General features: G+C 35.4%; 1 protein-coding gene across 1 annotated transcript; it reads right to left on the bottom strand.

Annotated features, from left to right (window-relative positions):
• Positions 1-9,101: 9,101 nt before the first annotated feature.
• Positions 9,102-14,692, bottom strand: LOC110918431 (transcription factor TCP2). The gene is made up of 2 exons (XM_022162746.2): positions 13,052-14,692; positions 9,102-9,312 (listed from the first exon to the last, which is right to left on the bottom strand). The coding sequence occupies exon 1, from the start codon at positions 14,281-14,283 to the stop codon at positions 13,093-13,095; it is 1,191 nt and encodes a 396-aa protein (XP_022018438.2). The 5' UTR covers positions 14,284-14,692; the 3' UTR covers positions 9,102-9,312; positions 13,052-13,092.
• Between the last annotated feature and the right edge of the window lie 247 nt (positions 14,693-14,939).

Here is a 14,939-nt window from a genome sequence, read left to right as displayed (position 1 = left end):
ACCCGAGCATGGTATACTCGGATAGGCCATTTGTGCGGATGAAATGATTGAAACTTTCAGCCGCTTGCGGATTAAACTTAGAATTTTTCCTCTCCCTGGGTTCCCTTACACAGTTAAAATCACCTAGGAAAATCCATGCCCCACTGTGCGAATTCATTAGGTTAGTCAGATTCAACCACAGATCCCTTTTAAGATTAGTGTCATGAGGAGCATAGATGTTTACTATGTTAATTTCCCCACCCCCATTTCTAAGTTCACCCAAGGTAGCCAAATAGTTCCTGTTTGAGACTGATGATTTACGAACAAAGAGAGAAGGATCCCAAATATTAAGTAACCCCCCTGACCTTCCGGAGGCATCAACTGCCTCTGATTCGAAAATAGAATTACCCCAGAATGAGTTCACCTGAAGATTTGCTGAATCTGTGAATTGGGTCTCTTGTATTGCAACGAAGTTAACATTGTTATGTTTGATTAGTTCTTTGATATGCACCGCCTTCAATTGATTGCCCGCCCCTCTGATATTCACTGATAGGTAATTCATTGATCGTTATTCGACACCCTTTCTCCAGCCACTTGATTCCTAATATCATCTTCTTTACCTTCCATGTGAAAGCCCAAACATTCCCCTACCTCCTTTGTGAGACTAACTTCTTTTTCCACATCCATAGCTTCTACATTCGAGATAGAATCAGTTTCCCCAGAGATCCCATCACCACTTTTAGAGCTTGAAAATTTGTTTTTATGTTTCTGACCTTCTGTGTTTCGAGGTACCCAAAGTGCATCCTTCATCTTCATCGATGGAAATCTGAATTTGGACTTCCTACCGTTACCTGTCCGAACCGAATTTGGGGATGGATGATTCGAAGTTCCTGCCATGTCTTTTGGGGGAATATTTAGATCAATATGAACCTTGTTTTTTATTTGCTGAAGTAATGGTCTGAGGTTAAAAGGATCTGGGGATATAGGGTTATCAGCAGATGACGATTTTGTCTGGGCTAAGGGGGTTTTTTCTTTGGGCTCACTTGAGGGAGTTTCCAATATGTAACCATCATCAAATAAATTATTAAGCCCAAGATCATTTTCATTATCACCCAAAACTGTAGGCCCAAAATGTGGAGGTGGTGGTGGGGTATCATATGGACCCACTTGAGAATCCTTAGAATTTGAAGATGACGTGGCCCACTCCCTATTATTAATTTCTTTGTTACTACCATTGGGATTCTGGGAATTTATGTCAGCCGCCGACATTGAATGATGTGCAAAAATACCATCCGCCACCTTATGTTCATTGTCCTTGTTACCAAGGTTCCCTTTTTCCAACCCAACCCCTTCAACTTCCAGCGAATAATTTTTTGAGCAAGACTGTCCGGATTCCTCCTGGGGTTTTGAATTATTCCGATCATCGGATATTGTCTGAGAAAACGGAAACCCATCGCTTATGTCTTCCGTAATGAGGATTTCATGAGGGTGACCATTCCAAGCTATGGTTAGAATACTGTTTATACGAGCAGCTTTGTTGGTGATGATTCCTATGGTGCTCACCGATAAATCCGCATCTTCATCATTTGCTGTAGAAGGAATTACAACCGACCCAATCAGGTTCCCAATCTGGTAAAAAATGCTCGGACCCCAGAATTTTAGTGGTACACCCCTAATGTGTAGTTTTGCCAGACGTTGAAATGGAAGGTGTCTTCCATCCCAGGCGAACAGATCTTTAAACCATTTCTCCCAAGTATCCTTTTGATTTTCTAAGAAGTTCATAGCTTCTGTTTTCCCATCAAACGTGAGAAGTAATCTTAAACCTCCCATGTATTTTGTAATGAAGCCAGACAAACCATCCTCCTCCAGTAATTGTTGGTGACATTTCAGATCAAACGGATTACGTAGTTCAGCCACTAGTGATGACTCCCTCCATGTTTTTGATGCTTCACTTTCAACTGTGATTATGTTCACCGAATTATCTTTAACTTTATCTGGCATGGCAACATGTTTAATACCCGTAGTCACTTCTGCATAGGTTCTCACGTCGTTTGCATGAGGGGGATTATACGTATTGGTTCTTATTACTTCAGCGACTTGGTTCTGCCTTACGTTCAACATCGGGTTGTTGCGAGGATGCTTTCTTTGATGGTTATCCTCTTCTTTAGCAAATTTTGCCGGCTTGACGAACACTTTCCTCTGATCAATCTTCACCGTGCCGAGTTCCGCCGCCATGAGCTGAGCATCTCTAACTCCTTCAAATCTGATAAATCCGAACCTGTTACCTTTTTTATCCCTTTTCCTTGGGACATATGCATCTGACATTGTACCAAAACCATAGAAGATCTCCCACAGTAGGTGACTGGAGCAATCTTCTGGTAGATTTCCAATGAAGAAGGTTGTTTCCTTCATTGGTGGTCTTCTGTAGTTCTTGTTATCATGAACCAGCCTTTTTCCTTTATACTTTGCCACCCGCCACGGTTCTTCTTGTCTTTCTTCATATCTCCAGTTGTTAACTGTTTGTCTTCCGTTCTCCATATTTATTTTTTCCGACCCTCCAAACGAACAAACGAATCAGTTTCACCCCAACCCTAAAGGTGTTAATGGGATTCGAATCGATCTAGCTGAACTATACTCAGATAGCCGCGATCAATATCAGACCCACTAAGCCCCGAAGAAGTCCGGGATCCACTGCGGGAAATGAGGGTAGAGGAGATGACGAGTCACGAAAGGAAAAGAGAGGATAACCTACCCAGATGCGAGTGGGAGAGTCACCGAGTCAAGATAGCAGGAGAGGTACAAACCGGAGAAGAAGGTACCGGGACCTAACACGCTATTCCGACTGAGCTATCTCCGTCGAGCGTTCCGTTTGACGATATATTAAGTATTAAGTACGAAGTTGAAAGACATGCTTTCAGATGATTTGTACTTTCGTTAAGAACAATAGAACATGCAAATCAGAAAAGGTGCAAAATTAAATCGTGTACCCAAAGGTAGATGAGAATGAGTGGGAAAACAAATCCCAGATGTCTTGAGGGAAGGACCCGTGTCCCATAGAAGGTTTCTTTTATTATATAGATAGAAGATTTTTCCTTTATAGTAATTATTAATCTGCAAAACGAAATTAATTTTCCTTTTCTTTTATTTTTCTATTTATAAAAGGTAGAGATAGCGAGTGCCCCTTGCATAGGAAATCAATGTTATCGCTTCAGCTTAGTCATTTATTTCATAAAAAGTTTTACATAACGGTCCACAACACGCGTGCATGGTTCAAAGTTTTAACATTTATACATTTAGTTCGGTTTGACAGTCCCGCCGCAACGCACGGGTTCGCGTCAACTCGTAATTAATACATTTTCGCTTAAGTATTCAGATTCATTAGTTGTCGAGTCACAAAATAGGCTATTAAATCGCTATAAAATTAGAGACCCAACAACATAAAGTTCACCATGAACAATGCAACAGATTTTGACATCTTCCTATTAAGCACTACACTAGGTATAACACATAAGAACAACGTATTGCTATATTACAAACAAGTACTAACAATTTTCCTAAAACAGGTGAAGCAGATAAGAGCGAACTGACAAGGCGCACTCACTACAAGGCCTAAACATCGCGCACAAGACGCATATTGTATTAATGTTAGAGATACACCCAGAACTTCAAACTTTTTGCAAACGAACCTTTTAGTTTACTATCAGCAACTTACTTAATGGAAACGAATGCCCCGCCGCACCGCGGCGGTTCATCTTCTAGTTTGATATATTTGTCACCTCTCAATTACAATAATTTAGTATTGAGTATGAGAGATAAGGAAACCAAAATAATTAAAAGGAAATTAATTATAAAAAGGTTCCATTTTGAGCCATATTCACAAGTTATTGGGTATTACCCATATTCACAAATGCACATTAAATGGGCCAAAACCCAAACACCACACAATTTTAAATGTGTCCGACACAGATATAGATGGTGTTTTGAAAGTGTTTTTTTTTTTTTTAATCAAAAGTGCTTATCAACTTATTACTTTTTCAAAAAGTTTTCAAAAAATTGTTTGGATTAACTTTTGTGGTGGGAAATAATAAAATGACCAAAAAGGATATGATAAGTTCCATGTTTAATTGCTATTTTAAAGGGTGATATTAGATTTTTAATTTTATATCTAAAAAAACTAAAAGCCATTTAAAAAGGCAGGTTTCAATGGTTTTTTGATAACAACTTTTACATCTTCTAAAAAAAAACCAAGATAAAAAGCATTTTTTAACTTATTGGCTTTTTTGAAATACCCAATAAGTCATTTTCTAACTTAATTAGAAGCCATGTTTGAATTAAGAAATTCAACCAGCTAACCCAACACTCTTGTGCTACATAGTTTTAAGTGGTTTTTCATTTAAGCGCTTTTATCACTTTAAATAACGCTTACATCCAAATAAGGCTCTTTTCATTTAAAAGAAATAAATCTTTTTTTCATTTTGAACGGTGAGAATCTTTAACTTGTTGTGAGAGAGATCTCACATCTTCCTAAACAGAGGGCCCTAACCCTACTTTGGCCACACTATGTTGTATTAACCGGGTCCACGCTGGCGTCAGAGTTTGGCTAATGGCGTTCCCCGGGAAACCATACCACTAACTGCCAGTGGCAGGGGTTTGCGCCACCACAAGAGAGATTTTCTTTGACATAACGCACGGTGGACTAAAACCCGAGGTTGGTCGGGCTCGAACTCTTGACCTAGGGTTTGGGAGAACTAGCCTTCATTGCCTTTGTCCACCAAGTATGGCACTAGTGGGGATTGAACTTGAGTCTCTAAATAGAACCCAACTCTTTCCACCAAATAAAATCTTTAGCTTCAAGAAGTTCCTCATGAAAAAAAAAATTAATTCAACAAGAGCCGACTTTTTGATAACCAAAAACCTTAGCTCTTAATAGAGCATTTATAACCTTTTTTTAGAACTAAGGAAGGTTCATTTTTTAGAACTAACCAATTTTTAAGACAACGTAATTTAATTAAAGAATATTTTTTTAAGAAATAGTTATAGAACAATGAAAAAAAAATCAAGTAACAATAACTCGTATATAACATTGTAATAGAATTGGATAAAGGTCGTGGTACTTTAGTGTAAATTATGATTTCGATCCCTCCTAAAGAAAATAGGACACGAGCCATAGAGAACTAATACCACTTCCCATATATGGGTTGAGATCCTGTACAAACAGTGCTAATTATAAGAACCGTAAGAACAGATCTGAACCATTGTTAATTTAAATCAAGGGTTGATATTGATTATAAATAAAACTCTTATAATTAAAAATTACTACTAACAAATTAGGGGTAATTTTGTAAAATTGCTAGTCATTTGACCATTTTCTATTAAATACAAATTCCACCAAGGTTTTTTAAACTAAAATAACTTTTATATACTTCATTATTTTTTTTAAAAATATATACCATAAAATCAAGTATTTTTTTATCTTTAATATGAGTACCATATTGCTATACCTTTTTGTATTTATAAAAGTGTTTTTTAAAAAAAGTTAACAAAAGGTGTTTTATATTTGTGCTAATAAGGTGCTGATTATGTGTTAATTACAAAATAATACAAACAAACACCAAAAGTAGATATAATCAGCACATCTGGTGTGCTGATAATGGAGAACGATTGAAGATGTTGTGCTAATGTCGTTTATGTTGATAATGGAGAACGATTCGAGGACGATGTGCTGATAATGAAGAACGATTAATGATGTTGTGCTAATTATATAGTGTTGTGCTGATTATATTTTTTGTAATTATTTTTAATTAGTTATAAATAAATATGGTCAAAAAGTCTAAATTACCCCTAAACTAATTTTTTATTGATGGACACTTGTCAATTATGTATTGGTTCTTATGATTCTTACAAACTTAAGTGTTTGTATTTGATCCCATTCCTCCCATATATAATAAAAACCAAATCGTGTGTAGCCTAGCAATATAAAAATGTGGAGATAAGATGTCCCGTCTCCATGAGATTAAGAATTCAAGTCCCGTAATAAACAAAAGATGTAGATTTAGAAATAGAACTAGAAGAGTGTGTGAGTTAATAGATAAACAAATAGCTAATAAAATTTAAAACTAATAATTAGCAATGAAAATCTTATATCCGACTAAAAAGTCATAGATATAATTCTACCCAGTTAAGCAATAATCACACAAAAATAAAGCCCCACAGAAGAAAAAGAAAGAAGAAGAAAAGTCCAAACTAATGTCATATTACTGAAAAATGTAATCATGAAATACCTTTTTTTAGAACTGCCATATTATAAGGCCCAACGGGGTGGTTGCAGCAAACGTTCAAAGCTGTTGCCGATCAGCAACCCCACCACCAACAATAACATCCGCACGGCAGAGAGAGAGAGACTTGATTTCGGCGAGAAGTTACCGATGGGGGAAGGGAGAGAGAGAGAGGGAGAATGGTGGGGCCCATATCCAAATCAACCAATCACAAGTTTTTTTTTTTTTTTTTAAATTAGTTTGCTTAATCTCAAATAGACATACATCACTTCTGTTTTTTGGGTAATAGGCAAGAATATAAGTCAAATTACATGGCACAATATGATTAGGTAGGGGGAAACTTTGTCTAGTCCCTTTAGGCATGCACCTAGAGGTATACAAAAAAACCGGTTGTAGAACCGAAACCGGTTTTAGAACCGAATCGCCAGTTGTAGACCGGTTAGGGATATTTATCTACGAAACCGGTTTTAAAACCAAAACCAGTTATAAATAAACCGGTTATAAAAAAACCGGTTTAAACCGGTAAAAAACCGGGTTTTTTTTTTTTTGGAATAAACCGGTTAAAAACCGACCCTAACAGGTTGGACCGGTTATTGTTTTGAGTTAAAAAAAACGGTTAGTAACCGAAACCGGTTATAAAAAAAAACCAGGTTTTGTTTTTTATGAAAAAAAACGATTTGGTTAGTAATTACCGGAACCGGTTAAAAAAAAAATAAAAAAAAAAAAAAAAAAAAAAAAAAAAAAAAAAAAACAATTTATACACCTCTACATGCACCCCCTCACCCTAAAAAACCAAAACAAACACCAGAGGCTGGACTTAAAACAAGATAACAGTACAAGGGACCTAGAAACGTGAAGATGCAGATCAGCACCAGCACTATTTTACTTATTGAAGAATTCTTCACATGGGAAATGATGTTAAGATTCTCCATAAAAATGGAATATTTAGTGTTTATTATTAATGTTATTTTTCAATTATCATAAACTTAACCTCATCTTTTTTTATAGGATTTGCTTTCCTTTCATGCCATAGGTAAGTTTAGGGTCATTATTACATAAATCCACATAGGAATTTTAGAAAATAACTCAGATTATTAATAGGTTAGGGCGGGGGGGGGGGGGGGGGGGGGGGGGGGGGGGGCGTTTTGCATTGTTTATTATTTTTTTTGTCATGTTTTTGATATCATAATAAGTTGTTTTAAAGGTGTTTAAAATTGGCTATCTAATTATTTTAGTGAAATTAACCGTTTTAAAACTCCTATATTATGTTCTGAGGTCTCAAGTTCAACTCCTACCAACATCACTTTGAACGACATCGGTAGTGGCAATGAAGTTTAGAACTAGGCATCATTGGAGGTCGCAAGTCCGATGGAGGTGAAGAAGTGGCACCTCAGCACCCTGAATGCTTCATGAAAGAACGCGAGAAACTGCCAGATTTCTATTAGGTTGTGATGATTGAGAAAAGTGAGGTGACTCATAGAATCATAAGCTGGAAATATTGCAACCTGAAAGGGATGTTCGTAGTGAAGCGAAGGGGCGGTGTGATCCAACACTTCCGAACGGGCCTTGACATGCAAAGTCTGCCAACTTGGGACGTTCGTGAATTGGGTAAACTTGAAATGATAAATCCTACAAATAGCAGCATTGGAGCAGATTTCGAAAGACTCATCCTAAGAGAAAGCGTGCGTGGATTCACCATGTTTAAGCCCAAGCGTCCAAGAAGACGAATATCTAAAACCACAAAAGACCCAATCACCGGAAAAGGAAAAGTAACTTGGGTGATAGATCCGGCAAAAGGGGTGACAAGAGTGAAGATTCCTCCCGAACATCCTGTTATGCTCACAAACTTCAAAAAGTGGTTCTATGACGGAAAAACAGGAGAAGCAGTCATTAGATCGAACAACAACGAAGATATTCGAATTCTCGATCCAATGGATGTGTTCATGTTTTGCTTATCTGATCTAAACATACTCTACGGGCACAAAATACATGTGGGAGCAGGAAACGAATACTTAGAAGAGAGAATGTTGTTCCAACGTGCCGTAGAGAGAGCAAGGGAGAGAAAGAAAGAAATGATGGAGATCTTGGGTCGAATTGAAAAGAAAAATGAGCGAGATGAAGCTAAGAAGAAGAAGGAAACAGAAAAGAAACTACAGACGTCTGCTCCTCAAGAAAAGGATCTATCATCAGAGTCCGATGTTCAAGAGATACAACCTCCGACTTCATCCACATATGAAGTCACCATAGAGGACCAAACAACAACAACAATTGAAGCTGCAATCAAACAAACTCCACCAAGAAATGCTGAAGAAGCCACAACAGGCCCTGACACTCAAGACAAAGACTGAAGACTCTCAAGTACGCAACAGTCTAGGGGGGATATTGTTAGACCATTTTGAGACTGTTGGTAGTTGAGTTTAATAGTTTAGGGCTTGTTTGTAATAGTTTAAAAGGTAGAAGGGCTGAAATTGTAAGACTTGTAAACTTTGTATGTAGCGGCGTATTTAATTACCCAACGTATTTAATAAATACGCTGTTATTTTTTTTATAACGGCATCATATCATTAAAAAAAAAAAACAAACCAGCTAGGTGCTAAGATAACCTTCTACAATACAAGTTTAGGAATTAACTTCATCAAGAGATACTCTCAAGTGACTTTGTTTTCTTTAGTGTTGTAATTTAAGCTAACTTTCTGTAATTTATATATTATTAGAACAAAAATATTAAAATAAGAGTGGGTAAAAAGTTTGTCATTAATTAGAATGCGTTATGCACCATTAGTACTTCAATTAATATATAACATAAGCACCACTTTAATGAACAAATCTGTGAAGCAAAAACTGAAATAAGAAAAATCTCACAACACACAAACAAACCATTGCATTGAAGGCAATTAAAAGTTTCAAAATACAAAGTAAAGGAAGAAAAATGTTTGACTTCCTCCAGAACAATCATTGCCAATGCAACTGCAAATAACCTACACAGTTATAAGTTGTCATGATAGAAAGTTTTATCACATTTTCACACCCTGAAATCTGATTTCTCCATCTTCATTACCTGTGAAACAACAACAAAATTCAATTATTTAAAGCAAAAATAGATAAACTGAATGTTACCATAAGTTTCAATTTTATATATGTGTCAATGAGACCCAAACAGGAATGCTTAAATAGTTATAGATTAATATGTAAGGTGCTTTTGTGGATTAATTCATAAGATATTGTTAAACTTCAACAGAATAGTGCACTTGTGTAATTAGGGGCGAGTGGGCGACTGACACGACCTGAAACACAACACGGAAATAATAAGGGCCAACAGAATGAAAAGTGCATTTGTGTAATTAGGGGCGACTGACACGACCTGAAACACAACATGGAAATAATAAGGTTTTGCGTCGGCTAATATAACCCAGTTTATTAAACGGGTCATCCCAAACATGAATCGTTCAATAAATGGGTTAACCTGAACACTACTCGTTTAATAAAAGGGTTAATTTATTAACCCAATGGGTTAACCTGAACAGTACTCGTTTAATAAAAAGGGTTAATTTATTAACCCGTTTAGGGTTAATTTAGTAGTTCTACTAACAACCAATTTCCCAATCCTTTTCATTCACTTCCCTGAGCTAAATATATGAAATCAAATTTGTTAATCGAGTATGAGAGATAAGAAACCAAAACAATTAAAAGGGCATCAATATAAAAAGTTTTTATGAGCCGGAGTAATTGGTTTGTTAAATTACTACTAAGTTTTGTCGTATTACTTATATTCGTAAATGCACATTAAACAGGTCAGACCCAAACACTACACGTTTTAAATGTGTCTGACACAAAAAAAATATATTTGTCGTGTTCGAACAGAAAAACATAACCCGCCAACCCGTCAGTCGTGTCAACACCCTTGTGCTACATACTCTCAAATGGTTTTTCATTTCAGGGCTTTTAGCACTTTAAAATAAAAGCTAAAAAAATAAGACTCTTTTCATTTAAAAAGAAATAAAATCTTTGACTCCAACAAGAGCCCACTTTTTAAAAACCAAAAACCTTAGCTGTTAAAAGGGCATTAGAACCTTTTTTATAACTAAAGAACATTAGAACATTTTTTAAGATAACATAATTTAATTAAAGAATAAATAAATTATAAGAAATAGTTAAATAGAACAAAGAAAAAATCAAGTAATAATAACTTGTATATAACATTGTTATAGAATTGGAGAAATGGTTTAAATAGTAGACTAATAATTAGCAATGAAAATCATCCAACTAAAAGGCATATATATAACTATCTATATACTACATTAATTCTATCCAATTAAGCAATAATTATGTAAATAAAGCCCCACAAAAGAAAAAGAATCACAAACAAAGAAACCCAAACAAAAGAAAAAAAAATGCCAAACAAAGAAGAAGAAAAGTCCAAACTAAAAAGTCATATTACTGAAAAATGTAATCATGAAATACTTTTTATTAGAACTGCCATATTATAAAGAACCAAAACAAGCACAGTGGGAGGCTGTACTTTAAACAAGATAACAATAGATCACAAAAATAAAAACAGAACAGAAAACAAAACCCAATCTCAACAGTACAAGGGACCTAGCTAGAAACATGATCAAGATGCAGACCAGCACCAGCATTATTATTTTACTTATTGAAGAATTCTTCACATGGGAATTCATGTTAAGATTCTCCATAAAAATGGAATATTTAGTGTTTATTAAATGTTTTTTTTTTCAATTATGATAAACTTAACCATATTATATGGTTAGCAAATCTCATCTTTGTACAGGATTTGCTCTCCTTAAAGGCCATAGGTAAGTTTAGGGAGGTCTTTTGGATTATTTATTAAGAGTATTGATTTTTTTCATGTTTTGATATCATAATAAGTTGTTTTAAAGGTGTTTGAAATTGCTTATCTGATTATTTTGTTAGTGAAATAAACCATTTTAAGACTCCTACTAACAAAAAATCTCAGATTATAACATATCACACATCCTTTAACAAAAAATATTATAAAAATGACAACCTAAAAATATTAACAGCTCAAAAATCACAGCTCAATATCCATTTATTCTCATATATATGTTTAAAAAGAACACATAGTAAACCTTTTCAAGACTCATATATTAACGTATCTTATTTTATTTATATGATCAATAACTCAGATTGCATATATTATGTAGTATACACATCCTATAACTAAAAATATTATAAAAATGACAACTTATAACACATTAAAAATGAGTCACGTATCTTTAAAAAAAAAAAAAGACAACTTTAACCGTTCAAAAACCATAGCTTAATATTCATTTATCCTCATACCTAAAAAAACACATTAAAAATGAGTCACTGATGAATTTTTCTTTTAAAAAAAATGAGTCATTGATGAGTAACCAAGTGAAAAAAAAATAATAATAATAATAATAATAATACAAGGTGGGAGGATTATATCTTTATTAGATTATATTTTCAACCAATCAGAAACCAACCGTACGTGCATAGATTTAAACTTTAAACCAAACAAACCCTATGGGTCCCACCTAAATAAAATAAAAAAAAGAAAACCCTAAAAGCAAAATGGTGAGGTGCGTGCCCATCCCACTGCTCGAAATCGGCCCAGCCCGGCAACAAAAATAAATTTCGGTTTCAGTGAAACATAATGCCATTGGCCAATTAAAATAACATTAAAAATACAACTAAAAAAACTCATTTTTAAGGAATCTGTCGGAGTTTTAATGGAAGTGGGTTGATGTTGATTATCAAGAATAAAGTGCAAGGTTAACACCTGTCTTTCCTTTAAGACATGCTTGATACAAAGGAAACCAAACTATTAATCCATAAACCCTAACAAACAAACACCTGTTTTATCATATCTTATCATCATAACTTTATATTAATTAACTATATACCACACTAATCCATGCATGTTTTAAGCATAATATAAAGATATGAATTGTCACATAGAAAGAGAAACTGTGTTTGGTTTCACAATATTAATTTTCATAGTCATTTGAATCTTCAAGAACATATATATCTTGATTGTGTTATTTATTTAGTATATAAAAAGATTTAGTTTATTATTAAAATGTATTTTATGGATTTACTCAAGTGTGGAACTTTTATTATGGAAGGTATGCCCTAAGCTAAAAAGGGAGTTTAGGCTTGACTTTTAGGGTCATATATGTTATTTTGACTTTAGATCTACAACAAAGTTGTACTTGTTCTAAAGAAGATTGATAAAAATCACTTTTGGTTCTAATAAACCTTACAATTTTGCCAAAAAGCTTTTGTTTTGACAACATAATATCAAATGTCAAAATATGAAATGTATGATTTACCAGATTCTTCTTATATAAAATATTTTCTAAAATCCTACTTTTAAAAGTAATTAAAATCTTTGAGTTAAAAACAAGAATCTTTAGGTTAAAATATTCTCATCATACATATATTTAGGATTTAAGCTACCTCTAGAATATGCATTATTAGTAAAGCAAGGGACATTTATGGAGATCTAAAACCATCTTTACTTTATTATCTATGTTCATAGTGTCCAAACTTGATTTGCCCTAATAGAGAGTAATAGATAAACCCCCCCCCCCCCCCCCCCCCCCCCCGTCAAGATATGTATTTCATTGTTGCAATTTATGGAAATGAAGTAGATTATACCTAAAAATGACATTGTAATTTGTTAGAGTTAAAGAAAGCCTAAAGAGTTCCATATCTAGATGCAAACCTTAATTAATCCATATGCAAAAATAAACATATCAAGAAATGGAATATATTTTGCAAAAATTTACCAGAGATTAAGATGGGGATCAACAACCCATTGATGCAACTCTCAGTTCTTCGACTTTTCTTTCTGATCCAACCGCCGTCCACCACCGCCATCTCCTCCGTAGTAACCCCCGGTGACCGGGTAATGCTCAACCGCCGTGTTCGGAACGATGAAAAACGGAAGATTTGTCGACGTTGATCCATCTGATTGGTACCTCTGGATATGGTGTGGCAAAAGAGAAGAAGAAGACTGCAAATTGGACTGAAGGGTCCCCCTACTGAAACCACCCGGTGCAATAACACCACCACCGGTTGCTGAGGATGACGTCATTGCAAAATTTAAGTTGTAACATTCTCCACCACCGGTTGTTGCCGGTACAAAGCTGTCTTGCAAGAAAGAGAACTGGTGCTGTGGCTGCTGCTGGTGGTGGTGGTGGTTATTATTATTAATATTATTATTATTATTATTATTATTATTATTATTATTTTCTCCGGTGGTGATGTTGAATTGTGGCATTTGGATTACCTGGGGAGAAGATTGAGTAGACCGGTTGAAGATATAATCCATATTAGATCTGGAGTTAATATTAATCCCGCCGGTGAGAAGATCCGTGAAGGATGAGTTTTCTCGAAAACCATTCACCATAACTCTTGTAGAATCAATCTCCATTTCCTTTTCCTTTTTACGACAAGTCATTTCTCTGGCTCGGTCTCTCGCTTTGTCTCGATTCTCAGCTCGATTCTCAGATCGAGACAGCGAGAGACCGGAACCCTTACTCGAAGTACTACTACACTCCGGCGACTTCACCTGCTCCGTTTCCGGTTTCTTCTCGCCGAGAAATGGTGGATCCAGTGACGGAAGCTCATCGATCGAACTCGCAGCGGCTTTCAGCAGCCACTCCACCGCCTTACTCGGCTGATCAAAACCTAATCGGTCCTGCAGATCATAAAACTGGATAGCTGTGTTCACCGACAGTCGTACACGGCGGTCTCTGAGTCCTTTAGATGTCAACACCTTGCTGTGTCTGTCTTTTCCTCCGGACGCCCTTGAAACCCTAACGATCCGTGACGACGGCCATCCGGAGAGTCTCGCAACACTGATATGGTTTTCTTGGTGTTGTAGCTCTAAATTGGGTCTATAAGATGCTACTCTTCGAGGATTTGTGGAATTATCAGTAGTTGTAGTGCTACCGTTAGAAGGAACCCTCTGGAATTTGGATACTTGTGTTTGGATCTCAATTTCATCCACCTCCATATTCAGTTAATTTCATACTATGCTTCTACCAACACATGAAATCAAATCAAATCAAAACAAGTCAATCAAACAGAAGGATGGAACTCTCTTTTGAACAGAATATCTTATCTAGAGAGAAATGGAAATGGAGTGGGGTTTTAGAGAGAGAAAGTGGTGGTATATATTTAGAGAGAGAGAGAGAGAGAGCAGGTGTGGTGGGTGTGAAGTGGTACTGTCCTTTGTATTGATGACTGGCTTGGCTTTTGTAGTCAAGTATGCAGACACAGTACACACATATATAGATACAAGAGTGTGTGTATGTATGTATGTATGCAGATGCAGAAAGAGGACGAAAGATGTCAGGAGTGAAGCTCCGTTTAAAGCTTATTTTTCTGAGAAAACAAAGTCTGCAAGTTCATCAACACTGCACACACAAGGAAAAATGAACAATAGCAAAAATAAATAATAAATAAATAAAGCATAAAATAAAAGCTAGGGTTAATTAAAAAAAGTTATCTCACTCATTTTTGTAAAATTAACTATAGAGAAATGGTTGAATACATTATGTAATATTCCATAAATTATTTGGATATTGTGTTAGCTTGATGGGTTATATGATGACTATGGGTACAATTTATATATTAAATCGTGTCTTAATCATCTATGGATATTTTTGT

The sequence above is a fragment of the Helianthus annuus genome, chromosome 16 (assembly GCF_002127325.2).
Source record: "Helianthus annuus cultivar XRQ/B chromosome 16, HanXRQr2.0-SUNRISE, whole genome shotgun sequence".
NCBI lineage: Eukaryota > Viridiplantae > Streptophyta > Magnoliopsida > Asterales > Asteraceae > Helianthus > Helianthus annuus.
The sequence above is the reverse complement of the archived record's forward strand: the minus strand, read 5'-3'. Positions and strand labels throughout refer to the sequence as shown.

Coding starts and splice junctions, on each gene's coding strand:
- LOC110918431 (XM_022162746.2), bottom strand. CDS start 14,283: ATGGAGGTGGATGAAATTGAGATCCAAACACAAGTATCCAAATTCCAG.